This window comes from Cololabis saira, chromosome 9 (genome assembly GCF_033807715.1).
Source record: "Cololabis saira isolate AMF1-May2022 chromosome 9, fColSai1.1, whole genome shotgun sequence".
NCBI classification, from domain to species: domain Eukaryota; kingdom Metazoa; phylum Chordata; class Actinopteri; order Beloniformes; family Belonidae; genus Cololabis; species Cololabis saira.
Genome location: NC_084595.1, coordinates 21,409,382 through 21,428,865, shown reverse-complemented (window position 1 = coordinate 21,428,865; position 19,484 = coordinate 21,409,382). Strand labels below are relative to the sequence as shown.

General features: G+C 42.2%; 1 protein-coding gene across 1 annotated transcript in view; it reads left to right on the top strand.

Annotated features, from left to right (window-relative positions):
- Positions 1 to 19,484, top strand: part of si:dkeyp-14d3.1 (transmembrane protein 132C) — a 206,683-nt gene continuing 187,199 nt past the window's right edge. Inside the window, exon 1 of the mRNA XM_061730761.1 lies at positions 1 to 893. Coding sequence (XP_061586745.1) covers positions 848 to 893 — 46 coding nt within the window. The 5' untranslated portion in view covers positions 1 to 847. The remainder of the gene's footprint in view (positions 894 to 19,484) is intronic.

Sequence of the window (19,484 nt, the reverse complement as noted above, 5' to 3'; positions counted from 1 at the left end):
ACTCCGCAGCCTCCAGCCTGTCTACATAAACACTGAAAGATGAAGGCTTGAAACCGGACTTTCACAGAATTTGTCGACCACGTTGTGGTAAAGTCTAATCAGAAGTGACAGACAAACAGCCGCGCGCGCGCAGCGTCTGTGCCGTCACGGCCGCGTCCTGCTGGAGTTGCGCGCAGGACTCTCCGGAAGAATAAGGTCGCGACGGTGTGGATTTATGCTGCCCTGTGGCGGGACTTGAACTTTTCCGCGTTTATATGTTTCACTATGCATAACACCGGACTGGGGGTGCTTCTTTATAGCCCAAAGTGTTGGACTTTACGCACTTCCCCGCAGCCAAGTTCGGGAATCTGGTAACGCGGATGGACACCAAGCAGGAGAACTGACCAGCTGAGGACAGGGGATTGAATATATTTTTTATGTTGCCTGCTCTTTTTTTTCTCCTCCATCTTTTGGATAAAACTAATCAGATTGTTTTTGCTGTAACTCGCCTTCCTAAAATGCGCCAGAGCACGCGCGTCATTGCGCTTTCAAACATTTGAAGACTCACGCAAATCGTTGCGCTTTAAAAATGTTGGAAAAAGTGACACGCAAGTTCTCTCTCGTCTCTCCTCCAATTTTTTTGACATAGCCAAATCATTAAGAAACTCTTGGACAAGCATAAAAAAGTCTGTTACTGTAAGATTGCATCAACCAATTCGAGGATGGGGCATGACATTCCTGCAGCAGAATTTTCATCTTTATTAACAATGCTGCGAGTCGGATCTTCTTTCTCTAAATAAGACATTTTGACTTACACATTTTTAAGGATTTTTTTTTTTTAATTTTTCCTTAGCTAACGGTTCTAAACATGTTTAAGATCGTGGTACTTCAGACTGTGGCGTTTCTTCTGGCAGGTAAGCTCAATTTTCTCTGATTGTTTCACCAGAATAACATTTTATTTTACTCTGAGATCTCCCTGGCACACAAAAATGACTGAAGAAGCTGAATACAACAGCTGCCCGTTAATCACATGTCTTTAAGTGTGGGGTTTCTATAAGTAAGGGGGGAAATGTCACCTGAGACACTCAGGGATGCAGGCCAGGGCATCACTGTGTCTGTATATGTTTCATACACCTCTCTATCACTCTGATTTACATATGCTTCCTATATTTTCAGTCACATATTATTAAGTGGCTTTGCACCTGTTTAACATAACCCTACTGTTCTGGCCTTAAATAACATTTACTTCATGAATATTTCATCATGACAGTGTTCCTCTGTGCAACTGAATCACTAAGGCTTTATTACCTTTTGGCTTGTCAAGTTATTGAACCAAAACTCACCTCAAAGCCCAAATCATTTTTTTATTAGAAAAAGTTCAGAGAGCTGCAGTGGCAAGGGATCTTCACAGAGTGGATTCTCAGGATGGCAGCAAGTCACAACTGCTGCTGTAAATAAATGTCTATTTCTTACAGGATTTTCTTCCTAAAAAAATGGTCGTAAACATGTGATCGTCTCTGCTGGCGACACTGCACCAGCCAGCAGCGTCTACTTTGGCTGCCTTGCTGGCAGCACATACAGTAGAGATGTGCGGGCAGCTGGTGGTCTGGTTAATGAATTCTCCCTCTGTCTTTTGGGAAAAGTGTTTAACATAAAAAGCTACTTGGAAATTTGATTTTCTCTGTTAATGTCTCCTGATGAAAACTGTTTTTAGCTACTTTCTTTCTCATTACACATAATAAACTTGATATTTTGCTTTTGACTGAAGAATATATATTTTATAATTCAATACCATAGCTTTGTTTACATTTTCTGCCTTGAGAACATGAATTCTCATCTAATTGCACAAGTAGCTGCAGCTCATCCTTTATCTGTTGTGCTCTGAATAAAAGAGGATCTTAAACTGCTTCCCTGTAGGATTAAAGACAAGCATTTCTAGAAATGTTCCTTTGCCCCTGCAGTTTACATCCTCAGACTGAATCTCACATGCCATTTGTAGGTGTTTCACCTTGGTGCTGCTCCTTTCTTGTTGCTCGTTTAGCAGCTTCCTCGTGAAAGCATGTCTCGTTGACTTGAAGAGGAGGGTAATGATCCCAGTGCCCCCACAGTAACCATACACAGCACGATCCTAATTGAGAATTGTTTGCCATAAACCGGCAGGACTCCAATTCTAACAGTGAAAAGTGTCGAAAAATTGATATAGCAGACCAGGAAATGAGAAGATCAGATACTTGCTCTGAAAAATACATGTCTCTACAGCAGAAGAGGCCATAATTGGGGTGGGAAATGTGGTCTGAGCCTTTGCTAGGAAAGGGATAAGTATTATTAGGGTTGAGAGTTGCCAAGTTTGTCATTATGTTCAGAAATGAGTAGAAGAAAATTAGAAATATCATTTGTATAAACTGCAAGTACAGGATAAAGGTCTTCAGTCGTTTTATTTAGTTTTTTTTTTTCTAAATTGCTGGTACTTTTAATAAATAAACCTGTCCCCTATTCTGTTAATTGAAGACATAAGGTGCATTTCAGCAGGACACATCAGTGGGATTCCTGAGAGGATGTCCAATCATCTCTCCTTAGGCTTAGTGCAAAACGGGATCAAACAAAGATAGCCTCGAGTCTGCTTCTTTGAGCACTAAGCACACAGCCCAAGCATTCATATTCTCATCTACGAGTTGTGATTTGTCCTGGATTTTTTTTCCCCATTATTAATCTAACAGAGATTCCGAGTTTCTTTGGTGGCGGAGTTTTCATCTGTATCCATCCTCATATTTTAGTGTGGTCCCTCACTTCCGTACTGCTGAACGCTTCCAGCTCCCCGTCTCTCTCTCCTGGCAGAGAGAGATAGTGGTAGAGTAACAGACTGTGAAATTGGCATAATTTCAAGTTGACAAGGAAAATAAAAGAACAAGATACAACACTTTGTTTATAAATCACTGTCATGTGTCAGCGTCTCGCTCATTTAGGCTGAACATCTGATTGAATTTAAACTGTTGAGATGATCGCTGATGAAGCAGGAGTCCTGGGTCTGGTGCATGTTTCTCTTTCAACTTGACTTGCCACACAATTTCGTTGAGCTGGAAGATTCATAATCGAGTCCAAGAAGCCTTAGTGAAAACCTCTAATCCAAAATTCTGTTTCATACCTTTGACAGCTCATCAATTATACTTGTATCAGGAGCGTATGTTCGTTAAGATTTAAATGAGTGTCTTGGATGAGCCTGCAGTGGGTACATATCTGTAACGTCACATTGCTGGCGTAATGGTGTTCACCCAGTTATTTACAGAACAGAGAACATAAAAAGAAAGGCAGAACTCTTGGCTCGGTGTTTTTTTTTTTTTTGTTTTTAATCAAGGCCATCTTATGGCTCGTTGTGGTGCACCTCTGAGATTTGCGATGGAGGACACTGATGAAAAGAGGCATATTTCTCTCTTCTTGCGGATCCAGTGTGCCCTGATCACGTGGCTTCTTTGCTTTAGGAAGGAGAAAGAAAAAGACTCACATGCACATCTTTGCAATAGCTGCAATTTTAATTTCTTTGGGGTATGCGTTCCACCGGTCACAGATGTTATTTACTGAGTGTTACAGTATCAAACTGTGCACTTTTGTTTGATTTAATGGCCATTTTATGAGTCACACTGAGTAGGTGGGCTCATCTACACCCCTATCATGTTAATTACACTCGAAGTGTGTGTGGGAAGCATAAATTGTGGCTTCCTAATCATCAAGTCAAAAGAGGTCTTCTACCTCCTGTAAATTTGAATATCATCAGTATAATGTCTCGCAATATTTCCACAAAGCTTATTTGCTCTCCGTTAACAGAGTCACTGTAATCTCCTACTCAGCTTCATCAAATTTCACAATTAAGGTGGCAAATAGAGGAGTTGAGGAAATCTGCGCAAATGCATTCAAGAGAGGGGATGCAAATGTGCGTTTGTCTGCACCCGAGGAGGGGCGTCGTTGCAATAACTGATGAACATGCTGATGCAGTGTTTGTGCGCTCCTTCATAAGTGAGCAGTTGTGCCCGAGCAGAGGGCTGCCTCCTCATAAATCTGTCTGTGGGGTAGGTGTGGTGAAAAACACCAGAGACCTGAAACAGCTTGTGCCAGACAGCATGCTGCTGCACTGTTGTTGTTTTTTCTTCGTCGTACAGGCGATAAATCATTGTTAATCATGAACCCAGGCATCATCTTGTTAAGACTATGCTGATCTTAATGCTACATTAGATACTAACACGCTGACAAAGCTTAAATGCTGATGGTACAGATACCTGGATACATCAAGTTAATGGCGTAAGATCTGCGTCTTAATCTCGAGCAAGAAGTGGAACTTTGTGAGAGCTGGGAAGTGTATTTTGAGAGCGCATTGTATTTTTAAATGTTAGTTTCCAAGCAAAGATACCCTCATTCTGAGCCATTCAAAGCTAAAAAAAAAGTTATATGTAATCTCAGAAATCCCTTGTCAGCTCTGTCTGCTCACTCGTGCATTTTGAGTGCACGCTAATCGTCAGAAATACAGGCAGTCGGGGGAAAACACAGGCTTGTGAGACCGCTCCACGTCGATAGTTTTGTCTGTGATATTGAGTGATATTAAGTACTACCTGTTGGTCACCATGCAATACATAAAAGTAGTGTATGTCCACGGCCACACAAATGCGGTGCACATCAGATTCACCCACTATCTCTGTCACGCCTGTCCAGGCTTTATTTCTGAGCTTTGTGCCATGACATGCCCACATTGTTCGGTCATCAACGGGGGCAATAATCAGTTTGCCCACTATTGGCCCAGAAAGGTCCTTCGCTTGCTCATGATAAAAAGCACAGATTGTATGCCGTACTAATTGAATCAAAGTTCATTTGGAGACACAGGATAACAAGATAGAACGGCTTGGTTTAGGAGTCAAAACTCCCGTCTGGATGTGTTTGAGAGGCTGTGAGTGTCGTGTGGATATTAGGAAATACTTCAAGTGTGTATTGTATGATTTTATGTATGGTATGGTAATGTGTGAATGTTGAAATTTAAATGTATCTAGGTTATATTTGCCTCATATATTCATATTTCCCTTTGTTAAAAGACATCTGTGCTTCAAAATCTTGAGATTGTGCTGAGACAGACAGGCCCTTTTATTGCGATTCAGTCGTCTAAAAAAAAAATCCAGTTAGCGTTTGAATGTCTGTATAAAATTTGGTGTCAGTCAGTGTGTTCATAGTGATTTATAAGACTTCACACGCAGGTGGGTGCAAAAAATTATACAGGTCATTAAAGTCATCACAATTCACTCTTTCACTCATCGTTCATTACCAGGCAGTCACTTAACACATTTCTTTTCTTTTTCTTTGTCTTCAGTTGCTATGAATACTAAATAAAACAGTTAATACGCATACATTTTTTATTGTGTGCCCCTAATTCACACTATCTTCATTGCTTGTACCTGTAATACAGTTTGACAGGCATGAAAAATAGCCTTCTGTGGTAACATACGTTGCAGCACCAAGGGTACTTATTTGATGAAATATATCTTTTACAGAAAAGCTGAAACTTAAACAAAAAAAAGCAGTAGAAATAACAACCATTATTACGGATTTCAGCTTTTTTTTAAACATATGTCTTCATGTTCTTTCAGTTTTCTTGCTCACTGGGCTTTAATGCAAATGCAACAGGGCAACTACACAGAATTTAAGACAATTTATGACTTCAAGGGTGCAACAAAAATGCCTAAAAACAAGTCTGCTATGCCCTCTGCTCAGACATCTTAACAACATTAAGATAGTAGGACTTTGGGAGAACTTTTGGGACTAAGAAAAAGGCAAAGACTCTCGCTTTCAAAAAACCAAGACACAGATATTCTATATTGACACATATTTCTCTTCTGCACTGTTTGGCCATATTTTTTTAAAGAGCTGAATATCTTCATTCTCCATGAAATAGGAGGAAAGAGACAATTCAGCGTGTTTACTGGAATGTGAAAGCCACTGAATCATAGGATGTGAGAACACCAGAACAAGAAGTGGATTAGGGTTTTATTCAATAATACATTAATAAAATGTCATTAGCCTGTGAGCTTTCTCTGGAAACCAAAACTGCTAAGACAGCATTGCACAATATTACATATTTATGTAATATATCCTTCATTAAAGCTTAAACAATATGAGAACTCTCTTGAACCTAATTTTATTGCCAGCATGTAGGCTAATGAAGAACTAAATTAAGATGGATATTTCTGCAAATGTTTAAAAGATTACAAACTCTGCAGAAAGTTAGCATGTTCCTATATGCTTACATTGTTATTCTTGTCACCGGGGAGGTGTCCATAACTTCATTTGGTTTGGTGCTTGGGATTTGATAAACATCAGATATTGGACAAAAGACTGCATCTGGAAGAGTGCAGCTCCTTCCGTGGTGTGCAGAGTTGTCGCTACCCTCCAGAGGGATCAGAGCTTAATGCATTAAAAGCAATGATCTGACAGGTACATACTGTCAAGGCCCATTGACTTCTTTGTGGTGTGGCTGATGGATTGTTGAGATTATGTTTAAATGGGCGTCATGCATCTCGTTATGATTCAGAGTGGTGATCTCACACAGTGAAATGTTGAACAGCAGCTTTAGAACTACAATTGAATGTTGATTTGAAATGTTCCTGTGACAGAGAGCAATGAATGACGAGTGAATGATGGCAGATGGAAGGTGCTTCTGAGACAGGACATTTTGCTCTATTAAGAAAATTGGAAAAAAAATACATCTCTGTAAGAACTTGTATGAGAAGCTGCTCAGAGCCTTCTCTTCAGTGGCATATCATAAACTGGATTCAAATTAGATCAGGGACTTAAAGAGTTAAACTCACCAGTGAATGGGTGGTGTTCATTATGGCATGGACTGTATTTTACTTCTTTGAGTTTCAAGACAACACTCAACAAAAATATCTCCATGGAATAATCGTGTTCTCATTAGCTACAACTGAGTTGAATTCAAAATGACCTGAAGTCCACTTTGACCATTGGTTAGATGACACTTGATGTAATTGGAACACCAGTATATGTGTGTGTCTCCAATCAATTTTAACACAATCACTGGTTTCTAATCAGTGTGAAACTAATGGCCGACTCAGAGTACAATCAGCGCTCAACTTAGTCTGTCAAGAGTGGCTGTTTCCTAATGAAGTCCCTCGAGTAAGTTAAAAAAAGGGAAAACGGCCCATAATTTATTTCTGTGAGCATTAGACAACACAGCCTAACTAAAACTCAGGAAAAAGTTGAGAAAAACAACAAAAACTACCTCCTATACCCCTCCTCCCTCCCTATATATATATATATATATATATATATATATATATATATATATATATATATATATATATATATATATATATATATATATATACATACATAAAAATAAATGAGTAAATGACAGGAACAAAAGTAAAGACATTTTTATTTGGTAGATTATTTTTTGTTGTTCTAACAGTGCTTCTTAAATCTTAAACAGTTGGAAAGCCTGTTTATATCCCTTTTCAATTGTAACACATTTGTAAGCAACGTGCATTTGTGGGATGAGCAGCAGAGCTGAATATTTGGGTGGTGCCCATGAAAAATTTGCAAGATTTTCTCTGCAAATGCCAAACAGCTTATTTTGCTATTGAGTCTTGTTTGGTGGTTGGTGGATTGGATGCTTGAAGTACAATACATATTGGCAATTTAACAATTCATCCATTTAACGAACAGGAGCCTCAGTACAGTGAAGAAAAGCATACCCAGCCACAACAGCCTGGCACCTCCTCCTCACACTGGTTACCAGCCTGCCCACACACGGCTGTGGGGTGGCATCCCATTGTTCAACCAGCATTTGTCGTAAGTCAGCCAAACATGAGCGTTGGTCACTGGACGAACAGCACGCCCAAGCTGATCCCACCAGTGTTCAATGGCGTTGAGGTCACGACTGCTGGCCATCCTCTTCAATCCCAATTTCTGAAAGTAATCTCTGCTAAAAGCTCTTAGGGGGGAGGGTTGTCATCTTGGATAGAGTTCGGCTCCAGACTGGAGATATGGGATTGCCACTGGTTGCCGAATCTCATCTCGATATCACTCTGCATTGAGATTGCATTTTAAACAAATTCTAGTCTTACTTTTTATCATTTGTTTTCAGCAGTGTAGTTCTCCTCTGCCGTTCATTTTGGCTCAAATAGTGATGGATGGTGTGATCTGACATTGATGCACCTTCATATTGGAGTTCTCATTGAATCTTTTCCAAAATTGTTCTGGGCTCTTTGGTTACCATTTGTATTATCCATCATTCAATTTGTCATCAGTTTTCCTTTTGCAGTCACATCCAGGGAGGTTGGCTGTAGTATTTTGGACCCTAAAGTTGACATTTGCGGCTGGAATCTCAGGAACATCGAGCTGCTTGGAGATGATTTTCTAGACTTAACCTGTAATATGTTTGTCTATAATTTTCTTTCTAATCTCCTCTGACAATTTTCCTCTTTGCTTTTCCTGGTCCGTGTTCAGTGTGGTACACACCATAATACCAAACACTTTTCACCCTGTGAATAATCAGAATTTTGAAGACACCTGTGATGCTAATTTCAGGACTCGCTTTAACATGTCACTACAGCCCGATGATTTATTTTCTAGGAGTAACAACTAATTTGTTGAGGCCAGTTTCATTTTTTTTTTTTTTTTTTAAAGGGGACCTATTATGGCATCTAATACCTATTTTAAACAGGCCTTGAATGTCTTAAAAACAAGCTTTTGATTGTTTTTGCTAAATTAGAAATTCTGAGCCATGTCTTTAGCATCCCATTCTCTAACCTCATTATCTATGCGGGATTCTGAGTGGGCGGGGCTATGATAATGAGGCACTGTGCTGATTGGCTGCCTGAATGACGCCATACACCGCTACGAAAAAATGGCGGAAGCTCCGGCCAGCGGAGTTAGTTGTGGGCGTGGTTTCACGCATCGGAGGCCAACCTATGGAAATCACAGCAGAATCTGAATGGCTCATCCGGGCGGCTGTACAGACACTGCAGAATGTGGTTGCTTTCCTCCTTCTCTGAGTTGGCAGGCTGAGGGGAGACCACATTATATATGTTAAAGCAAGAAAAAATGTGTTTTTCATAATAGGTCCCCTTTAAATAATGCTGTTGAACCCAACTTCAAAAGCAAAGTGTGATTTTCATGAGTCAATTTTCAGTCATTTGTTTTTTTCATTATAAGTTGTGTTGGTTTGAAACTGTTTCAGTGAACACTGTGAGTTTTTCCGGTTTTTAATGGTAGGCTCCAAAAAATTTGTCAATATGTTTGTGCGTGTGAATGTGGGTTTATGTGTTTGTGTGTGTGCATGTATTTGTTTGCAGATGATCTTCACTTCAACAAAAAATGAGTGATAAAATAATTGATTTGTAAAATATCAGAAGACACTCCAAGAACTGTCTTTTTTCGATAGCTGACATACTTACATGGACGGAGGATAACTTTGGTAAACCTTCGGCCAGAACTACAGAATGATGCTACAGTCACAAATGCCACAAAATAAGCTTTATGATAAGCTTGTCCAGAGATGATGCAAGCATTTCTTAGTTTGGAAGTAGAGACGCTGAAAACACAATGGAAATGTGTATTTTGATCAGATAAATCTCCAGATGTCTTTCTGAATAAATGGGCATTGTGTGCTCTGCGCCAAAGATGGAAAGGACCATCCAGATTGTTACCAGCAGCAAGTCCGAAAACCAGGCTTGGTGGTTTGTGGTTGTAGTAACGCCCTTTAACAAAGGTCGTTTACACCTCTGTCATGGCTGCATTAGCTCAGAAAGATCCATTGATCCATTTATTTACTTATGCATTTTCCATATTGTCCCTTTTTCATTTGGAGTGTCATTTATATGTATTTGTCTTTGAAATTAGATGCAGTAAAGCACATTTTTGTGTCGTTATTTTGCCCTTGCTTTTCAGAAATGTCCAGTCTTTGGCAGCCTGCACTGTTCACACTGTTTTGTTTCTGTATGACAGCGGCCAGTGAGCTGATGACCGGGGAGGATTAGATAAGTCCTGTCAACCATAGTGTGGCAATGGTGAATCAATGTTCCTGTGGTGCTCGGTGGTGCCGCTGTGGCCGGGAGGGGCAGTGCTGTCCATTAGTGCATCCAGCAACAGCCTGTTCCGCGTCACTATCTGTGCCTGCAGATTCTGTTTTTAACCCAGTGGACCCTCAATTTCACACAAATTGGAAAGCACTACCCCAAGCAGTGGCAGAATGACCCCAATGATAACGAAGGATTAGCCTTAAAGAACGTTTACAGTTTAATTTAAATAGGGAATAAAACTGCATGAGTATGTTCATGTAAGACTGAATCTCCTCTTTTCCACTCACTTGGAATTTTGATTAGTTTTATCATTATTTTATTAATCCTGCTTGGCTTAGTGGATGGCAGTCCTGGTTGGTCCATATTGAAATATCACATCCAACTTATAGAAATGTTCACAGTGCACAGAGGATGGAATAGGTTTACTTTGATGATACTCTTACGGTGGGAGGAAAAAGTATGTAAAACCATTTGAGTTAATTTAACATAATTAATTAGTTAAAATATATGATTGGATCTTTATTTAAAGGATAAAGGATAGATACAGCATCTTTCAGTTGATACAACACAAATAAGTATAATTTATGCTGTGTTTATTAGGCTGGGGAAGTCACCAAAGCCATCTCAAAGTGTATAACCATCCATTAGTCCACAATTAACTGTCTAAAAATATAAATGCAGATGGTTTATTAATGAGGCTGCTCTACCTAGAAGTGGGTGCCCATCTAAACCGGTTCTAATGACACAGAAACTCCAGTGGCATAAAGAAGAACTTAAAAGTAAAAGCTAAATACATTTCTGGGACGGGAAAACAGTTCTGTTCACAATACAACGAAACATTGATCATCTAGTAGGCAGTGTGTGCACTGAATAACAACTGTGCAAGCCGAAAGTTTGCCAAAGAGCACATTGGGGAGTTTGTGGACTAATGAAATAAAAGTTGAATTGTTCTGGAAGACTATTCAATACCATATTTACTAAAAAAACAACAATACCAATTTACTACAAACATTTGGGGTGGGTTTGCATAAAGGTTATGACTTTCATAATCTTTTTGAATAACAGGTTCTATTCCTTTATAGTCTGATGAGGCCAATCATCACGTCAGTAATTACATTTCAGCATTTTGGTTTATGACCAAGTAGCTACCTGTAAAAGAAAACATATTCTCATCGGCTTTGAGTTCAGTGCTAATTAGGAGATGTTCCAGCAGTCAGACATTAGCATGCAGGCATTGCATGCTAATGTGACCGGTTGCAGGCCTTTCCAGACGGTTGGCATGTTCTGACTTTAGAAGTTGTATCACACACATTTCAACAACAACTCACTCATAACAATCTAATTGCTGGTTAAGTGCAAAAGGTTACATTTTGCAAATGTATGCTGGAGGCAGTTTATTGACTGTACTGAAGGTGAATAAAGCTGTAGAACTTCATAAACTTTACTTCGCAGGCAGCCACTGAAACAAGACTTAGGGTCAAAATATCCTTTAAAACATTAGTCCTGATCGTGCTGATTAATGCTGATAAGTGTAATATGGATGATTCATTTGAATTAGATAAATAGTAGAAAACAGCTCAGAACTTCAGTGTCCTCCATTCTCAGCTTAATTCACTGGGAATGACAAAGGAGATCAGCGTTGCCACGTGAAGCTAAAAAAACGCCTCCCTGCTAACGACCCGGCAACCGTCTGGAAAGGTCTGCAACAGGTCATGAACTATAAGAGACCATCCCCCCGGACTGGCTGATGACCTGTATGACTTTTATTGCAGGTTTGAAAAGCACCCATTATCACACCCCTCACATGCAATAGGCTTCGCCTCAACACCCAACCCCTCCCCCCACCTGCATTAACAACCTGTGAAAAAGGATGTGTTCTGGCTCTTCTCAGATCAGAAGACCAACAAGGCTCAAGGACCTGATGGTTTGTCCCCCTTTTGTCAGCGTGTCTGTGCTGAATCCCTGGAGTTGTGTTTCAGTGCCCTCAAACGCCCCACCATCATCGCAGTTGCCCCCAAATCCTCCATCACAGGATTAAATGCCCTGATGTCTCTGGTCATGAAATCTTTTGAAAGACTGATGTTGAACCATCTGAAGGACATAACATGACCCCTGCTGGACCCCCTGCAGTTTGCCTACAGGGCAAACAGATCGGCGGATGATGCTGTCAATATGGGACTGCAATTCATCCTGCACCACCTTGACTCCCCAGGGACATGCCAGAATCCTGTTTGTGGACTTCAGCTTGGTGTTCAACACTATCATGTGTGAACTCCTTCATCAGAAGCTTACCCAGTCCTCAGTGCCTGCCTAAATGTGTGGATCATCAGCTTTCTGACTAACAGACAGCAGCATGTCAGACTGGGGAGCATGCAGGACACCGGCCCTCGAGGACCAGGATTGGTGACCCCTGCTCTACACTAATGACTGCACCTCAAGGAGCCCATCTGTAAAACTCCTGAAGCTTGCAGATAACACCACCATCTTTGGTTTGATCCACAATGGTGATAAGTAGGTGATGAGTCTGAAGATAGGCAGGACATGAAACAGCTGGACCAGCAGGTGGTTCTGACTGGTGGTTCTGACTGCATCACTGGACCATTGATGCAGTGAGAACCAGCTGGAACTTAACCCTAAGAAGACTGTGGAGATGACAGAGATGACAGTGGCATTTAACACGCAGATCTATCGCGCTGCGTGTCCCTTTTACATTGACTGGCATGACAAGCTGCTCTGTGAATAACTCACCTCGGAGGGTAGTCTTAAGGCTGAATTATGGTTCTGCGTCAAATCGACGCCGTGCCTACACCGCAGGATGCGCCATGTCGCACACTCCACGCCGCAGCCCACGCCGTCGCTGACGGGTACCTCCCAAAAATTGTAACTACGCGTCGAGGCGACGCAGACCAAACGCAGACCGAGAGGGCTGTGATTGGTTCGCTTGGTAGCAACGCATTTCCGGTTTCCGGTTTGAAGCAGTCGTGAACTTTCAGCGCTCTTTTCTTTGTGTATGTGTGATTTTTTTTGTTTTGTTTTTTTTGCACAATAGGCCTACTTGTCCTTATGTCTTTGATTCACTGTGACCGGAAAAGTCAGATAAACCATTCAGGAAAAGATTGCGACCCCCTAGCGGTCGCGGGGAGTACTGCACCTGCAAGTACTGCAATATAAGTACTGCAATATAATATAATTACATAATATATATTAATATAATACATCCCTGGAATGCACGGACACGGCTGTGACGTCAGCCGTGACGTCACGCCCAGAAAGAGACTTTTCTTTGACTTTTCTGGCCGTTATAAAACATTTTTGACGGATATAGAGTCCATGACTTAAAAATATAGAATACAAAGATTAGTAATTGCCGGTGATTACAGCTGGAGGTGTCCTGTGAACAGTTTTAGAGGCTTCTCTTTTACTATTGCGGTCTATGGGAAAAAAGCTTTCTGGGCCCCATGGGATTTTTTGTTGCAGTACCGCGGCTGGCCACTGGAAAAAATCGGCCTGCCTTCTGAGTGCGAGATTCAGGGGCTGGTTTACACTCACAACTTTGCCAAAATGGCCACCGCGTCCCAGAATTCAACTTGGCGACCAAGCCCTATACACTCCATCCAGGAACCTGAGGTTCTCTGATGTCACACTCCTTTCCATCCCCCGAACCCGTTTAAAAACCTTTGGAGACAGGGCTTTCAGCGGCGCTGCCCCCACCCTCTGGAACTCTCTCCCCCTTGAAATCTGCCACTCCCCCACTCTCCACAGTTTCAAAGCACACCTCAAAACACACCTCTTCTCCTTGGCCTTCCCTGAATAGGCTAAGGTCCCCTCCCTGTTTTTGTTTTGTTTGTTTGCGCCCCCTTTGTTAAGCGACCTTGGGTATCATGAAAGGCACTATATAAGTTATAATTATTATAAGGGCCCCAGCACTGACAGTTCGTAGGCCCTATTGTATCTTTAAAAATTGTTTTAGTTTTTTTTTGTTTTTCTTGTTTTTCTTTTAATTTTTCCGACGAAATGAGGGCCTTTTTGCCCCCCTAAATGTGCCCCAAAAGTCACCAAATGTTGCACGCAAGCCAGGCCTGGCGAAAAATTCGATATTTCATGGTTTGCATTAATGGACAGGGCCTAATGGCTCAACAGCGCCCCCTAGAAAACTTCGTGCCTCAAGCCCCACAATACGGTTGGACGTACATGCACGATAATCGGTACACACCTGTATGATGTCGCAACTTAAAGAAAAGTCTCTTGGCGCCATGACCGAAACCGAACAGGAAGTCTGCCATTTTTAATTAATCGTGTAATTTTGGCGCAATTTATGCCATTTCTTTGGCCGTTTCTTCACCCGAACCGCAACGTGCACCCAGGTGTGTTATACATAAAAATGTGCGTCTCAATCCTGCGACTTACTTTTCTCAGTCAAAGGCATTACCGTGGCGACGATAGATGTCAAAAAGCGCGCCCCCCCTTCATCTGATTGGTACATATTTGATAGATCCTATTTTCTGCCCTAACTTTTGAATGGTTTGACATAAAGAGTCGTGGGTGGTGTCATCTGACTCGGTTTTGAGTACTTGACCTTCATTGGTGCAAATTAGCCCCGCCCCTTCTTTTGATTGGTCGATATTTGATAGATCCTATTTTCTGCCATAACTTTTGAATGCGTCGCGACCAGTTAGGACAGTCCAATAGAAAATAAAGCAATGGAATTGGTTTTGTTGCTGACGCTCACTCGCATCGCATGCATTTAGGACACGGTAACTCAGCAGGCCGGAGCTTCCAACATTTTTTCATAGCGGTGTATCGCATCATTCAGGCAGCCAATCAGCACAGTGCCTCATTATCATAGCCTCCCCGCCCACTCAGAATCCCGCATAGATAAGGAGGTTAGAGGATGGGATGATAAAGACAAGGTTTAAAGGCTGAATTTCTACTTTATTTAGAAAAAACAATCAAAGGCTTGTTTTTAAGACATTCAAGGCCTGTTTAAAATAGGTATTAGATGCCATAATAGGTCCCCTTTAATTGGTGCAAATTAGCCCCGCCCCTTCTTCTGATTGGTCGATATGTGATAGTTCCTATTTTCTGCAATAACTTTTGAATGGTTTGACATAAAGACTCGTGGGTGGTGTCATCGGACATGGTTTTAAGTCCTTGACCATAATTGGTGCAAATTAGCCCTGCCCCTTCTTCTGATTGGTCGATATTTGATAGTTCCTATTTTCTGCCATAACTTTTGAATGGTTTCACATAAAGAGTCATGGGTGGTGTCATCGGACTACGTTCTGGCCCTTGACTTTCATTGGTGGAAATTGCACGCGCGAGGGCCGGTTCATCACTGCTTGCAGCTTTAATTATTATTATTATTTCCAGAACAAAAACTGTTTTTTTTACCAGCTAATGTTTTTTAAATCAGTGTAAATGTGGGATATACCCGATGGGTTATACTTTTATTCTACAAATCGCCAGGAACAAACGGGCAATTATTCCAATAGAATATACTTTTTCCAATACAGAGTCTTAAATCGAATTCAGCCCATTTCAACAATATCAATGCATGTAAAAAAGAAAGTATGCACTTTTTTTTAAATCTAGGTTTCGCTTAGCAGGATGTAGGTTAAAAAGCCAGTTCCCTACCAAGTTTAAAAATAAGATGAATAAAGTCTTGGTTGTACAACCAGTGTTGGGGAATAACGGAATACATGTACCGCCGTTATGTATTTAGAATACAAATTTTGAGTAACTGTATTCCATACAGTTACTGTCTTCATATTTTTTTCCATTCCCACCAAGGATTATTGTTATAGATCAATAATACATACATATTTAGAGCAATTGTCTACGTTTTGCGTGCCTGTAATAATTCCCATAATTACCGGTAAATAACCTGCCACCGGGTGCCTAAACACTCCCGGGTAGCAGCTGGCATTGCCGCATGCGCATACGTGTCAATCTAACTCAAGTGATGGAAAAAATGCCAACAGCCAAAAAGTTTTTTTCTTTTTTTTTTTTTTTACCGCTGTTTGTTGCTAGTAGTTTTACTTGTTAGTTCTTTTACTGTAATATGTTGATTCAGGTAGTTTCTTTTTCACGTAAATTTGATTGAAGTAGCTATCCAAGTTTTCAATTTGAAGTTAAATCAACGTCAGTTCACAAAAGCGTACTTAGTAGGTTTATTAAATATAAAGAAAAATACAAATAACTTAACCTGGCTGTAGGCTTGAAAAGGAGTATAGATATTAAACAGTTTTATTATCAATGGGAATGATCACTTCTATGCAAATTATTCAGTAAGAATATTTAAGAAATACCTGATTTAAGGTTACTATGAAAAGAAAAATACACAGAAACATAACGTAAATATGGCAAATCAAATTTGCATAAAATTTAATCAATTTGTATTATGTTTTTGTTTTTTATATACACATTTTTTTAATGATATACAATAGTAAAATGTACCGTTCATATTATTGACATTTTGAGTGCACTTCCATGCATTCTTAATTTTGTTCTTCTTATAGACAACAATTAGCCGGTAACATCACTAAAACTGGATATATACATGCACTATTATGAAGAGTTTAGTTTTATATTATATTTAATGGAAGAACTTTGATTTGTTTAATACATATGCAGAAATGCAAAAATATTTAAATGCTAAAGTCGGTGCTATGTTCAAGCACTTTGTTATTTTATTACTGAAAAAATGAAAAATGTTGAAATAAAGAAACAAGAATATACAAAAAATTGCTTATTGCTTTTATTCTTATCCACTAAATAAATTAACTTAGGTAAGTGAGTTTGTAACAGGTTGTCCAACAATCGTAGTCTTAATTTTTGTAATTATATGCCATATTTATACATAAATATAATGACAATCAATGTGAAGTATTCATAAAGTATTCAAATTATTCAGAATACAATATTCTGGTTAGAAAAAGTAACAAAATACGTTACAAAATACATTTTAAGGCAAGTATTCAGTATTCAGTAATTAAATCGAATTCAACCCAAAAAAAAGTATTTAACCCAACAATGTGTACAACACAGGATAATTCTAGAGATTTAATCAAAACACAGCTGAAATGCAGAAACAATGTATGGAAAAGTACACATTTACTGCATGATTAAGAATGAAAAGGATAAGTAGAAGCCTGGTGCTGCAAATTAAATTAAATTCAATTAAAACTTATGACCTGTGAGGGTGAGCATCTCCATAAAAGTGGTAGTTTGAGGAATGTGCTGGTCTGAAGCATTCAGGTGTGTTTTCAAACAATGCCAAGAAAAAGATAACCAGCAAAAATCTTAGAAAAGCAATTGTTTCTGGGGAGCTGGACAGCTCAATTGAGAAGGGTTATAGGGCAATTTACAAAAACTTTGGTGTACAGTAATGATACATTATTCACAGAAAACATTCAAGGCAGTGAGAAATCCTGCCAGGAATGGACATCATCTGCATCCCCATCATGCCATATTGTGCACAAAGAAGTTGCCAAAAGCCCAAGAGGTATATCTCAGACCCTGCAAGCCTCTGTATCTTTACTTTCTTCGTCGCCGTGGGGCCCTGTCTCTGATCGGAGGGGGTCTTGGGGGTCTATAGGGGGGGTTACCTTGTGGCGGTGGGGGTGGTGGCTGAGGAGGGCCCGGGTGGGCGTCATTCTCAGGTGTCTATGTCTTGTGTTGTCAGTATGAATGGAGGGATGTTGAGCCATTTCCCCCTCCGCCTGGGGGCTCCGGCGGCGCCGGGGCCGCTCATGGAGGTGCGGTGGGGCCCTGGCCTGGCTCGGTGGGCCGGCCCCCGTCGACCTGGATGGCCGGCGGGGGAGCGTCGGCGCCTACCAGGGCCACCTCTGCTGGCCCTGCCTCCTGGCTTTGGCCTCCGCTCCCCCTCCTGCCCCCCCTACACGACTCACACACACAGAGGTCTGAGGGGGCGGGGGGTCCGGGGCGTGGGGGACACTGTCCCGCGTGCCCCAGTAGTCCCCGCCCCATGACTTCAAACACCTTAGACACCGCACACTCACCATTTAATAAATACACTTAACAAGGATACTTAGCGTCTTGGAGGGGGAGGTCATTGTCAATATGATACCCTTACCTCCCCCTCCCTGTTTTTATTGCATTAGCCAAATGCACTCAACACCAGGGGCGGGAGAGGGGCCCACATCACCCGCGTTCCCTCATCGGGCGGGCGGGTTGCGGTGCCCGGGCCTGGCGGGGCTCGCCGCGCAGCCTGGGGTGCCTCCTGGCGGTGCTGGACCCCCCCGGGGAGGGGGAAACGGTGCGTGAATGAGCGTCCTTGTCGGTGAGAATGCGGTATGAAAGGGTCCTGCCATAGAGGATTTGAGCCTCCTGGGTCTGGGGCCCTCCATTGTCGGTCCCGTGCGGGTGTCGCCCTGTTGGGGGGTTCCATCTCTCCGGGCCCGTCTCCGGTCCCCCCGCTGCCTCTGTACCGGGGCGCTCCTTTGGTCCTGAGGGGCCGCTTTCGTGGGGGCCGGTGCACTTCCCGCGTCGGCGGCCGGGCTCTGTCTCTCCGGGCAGGCTGGCCTCTCACCCGCGGGTCCCCTCGGCTGCCGCTGGGAGGGGACGGGCCTCGCTGGCGATGGGTTTCCTCCCGCCCTCTTCTTGCTCTCTGTTACCCCTTTTACACCAAGCTGGTTCCAGGGCTGGTTCTGGGCTAGAGCCAGACTTAGCACCAGTTCTTTGGTTTTACACAGACTAAGCGCCGGCTCCTGGCTCTCAAAACGGGTGCTACGCCAGCCCCTTTGAGCTGCTGGGCCAGCTCAAAGAACCAGTTACGTCGGGGGCTGGGGGCGGGGCTGGGGACGGTGTTACTGAACAACCAAAGCAGAATAAACACGGAAGCGCGCCGTTTTTAAACAACGGAGCGTGGAAGATGGTGGTTAAGTTAGCAGACTCTTTTATTATTACATCCATTTATTTAATAATGGATGTAAAACAGAAGCAGCAGTGGTCTATGGTACAATCCACCAACAGTAACGTCTGTGGGCACGGAGCCCGCCGATGCAGCGGCTCCCAGCCCGCGTCCCAGCCCTGGGACACTTCCCCGGGGGCTTGGACGCGATGCTGCCGCTGCCTCGGCGGGCAGCGCAGCTCGATCCATTTATTTAATAAAAATGCCTGGCCCGCGGGGATGCCTCCCAGCCCGCGGTTCTGGTTCTGGTTCTGGTACACCAACGCAGAGCCTACGGCGTATGTTACGTAGGAGGAGAGGAGAGGAGCTCCTGTCCCCCGGGGCTGCCGGCTGTGACGATCGACGCAGAGCCTACGGCGTAAGTTACGCGGCGACGGGCGCCGTTCGCCGTACCCTACGCCGTAGGCTCTGCGTCGATTTAACGCGGAACCATAAATCAGCTCCGGAGCCGGCAGGCAGGCAGAAATCCCGAAATTTTCTGAGCAAATTTCTTAACAGGC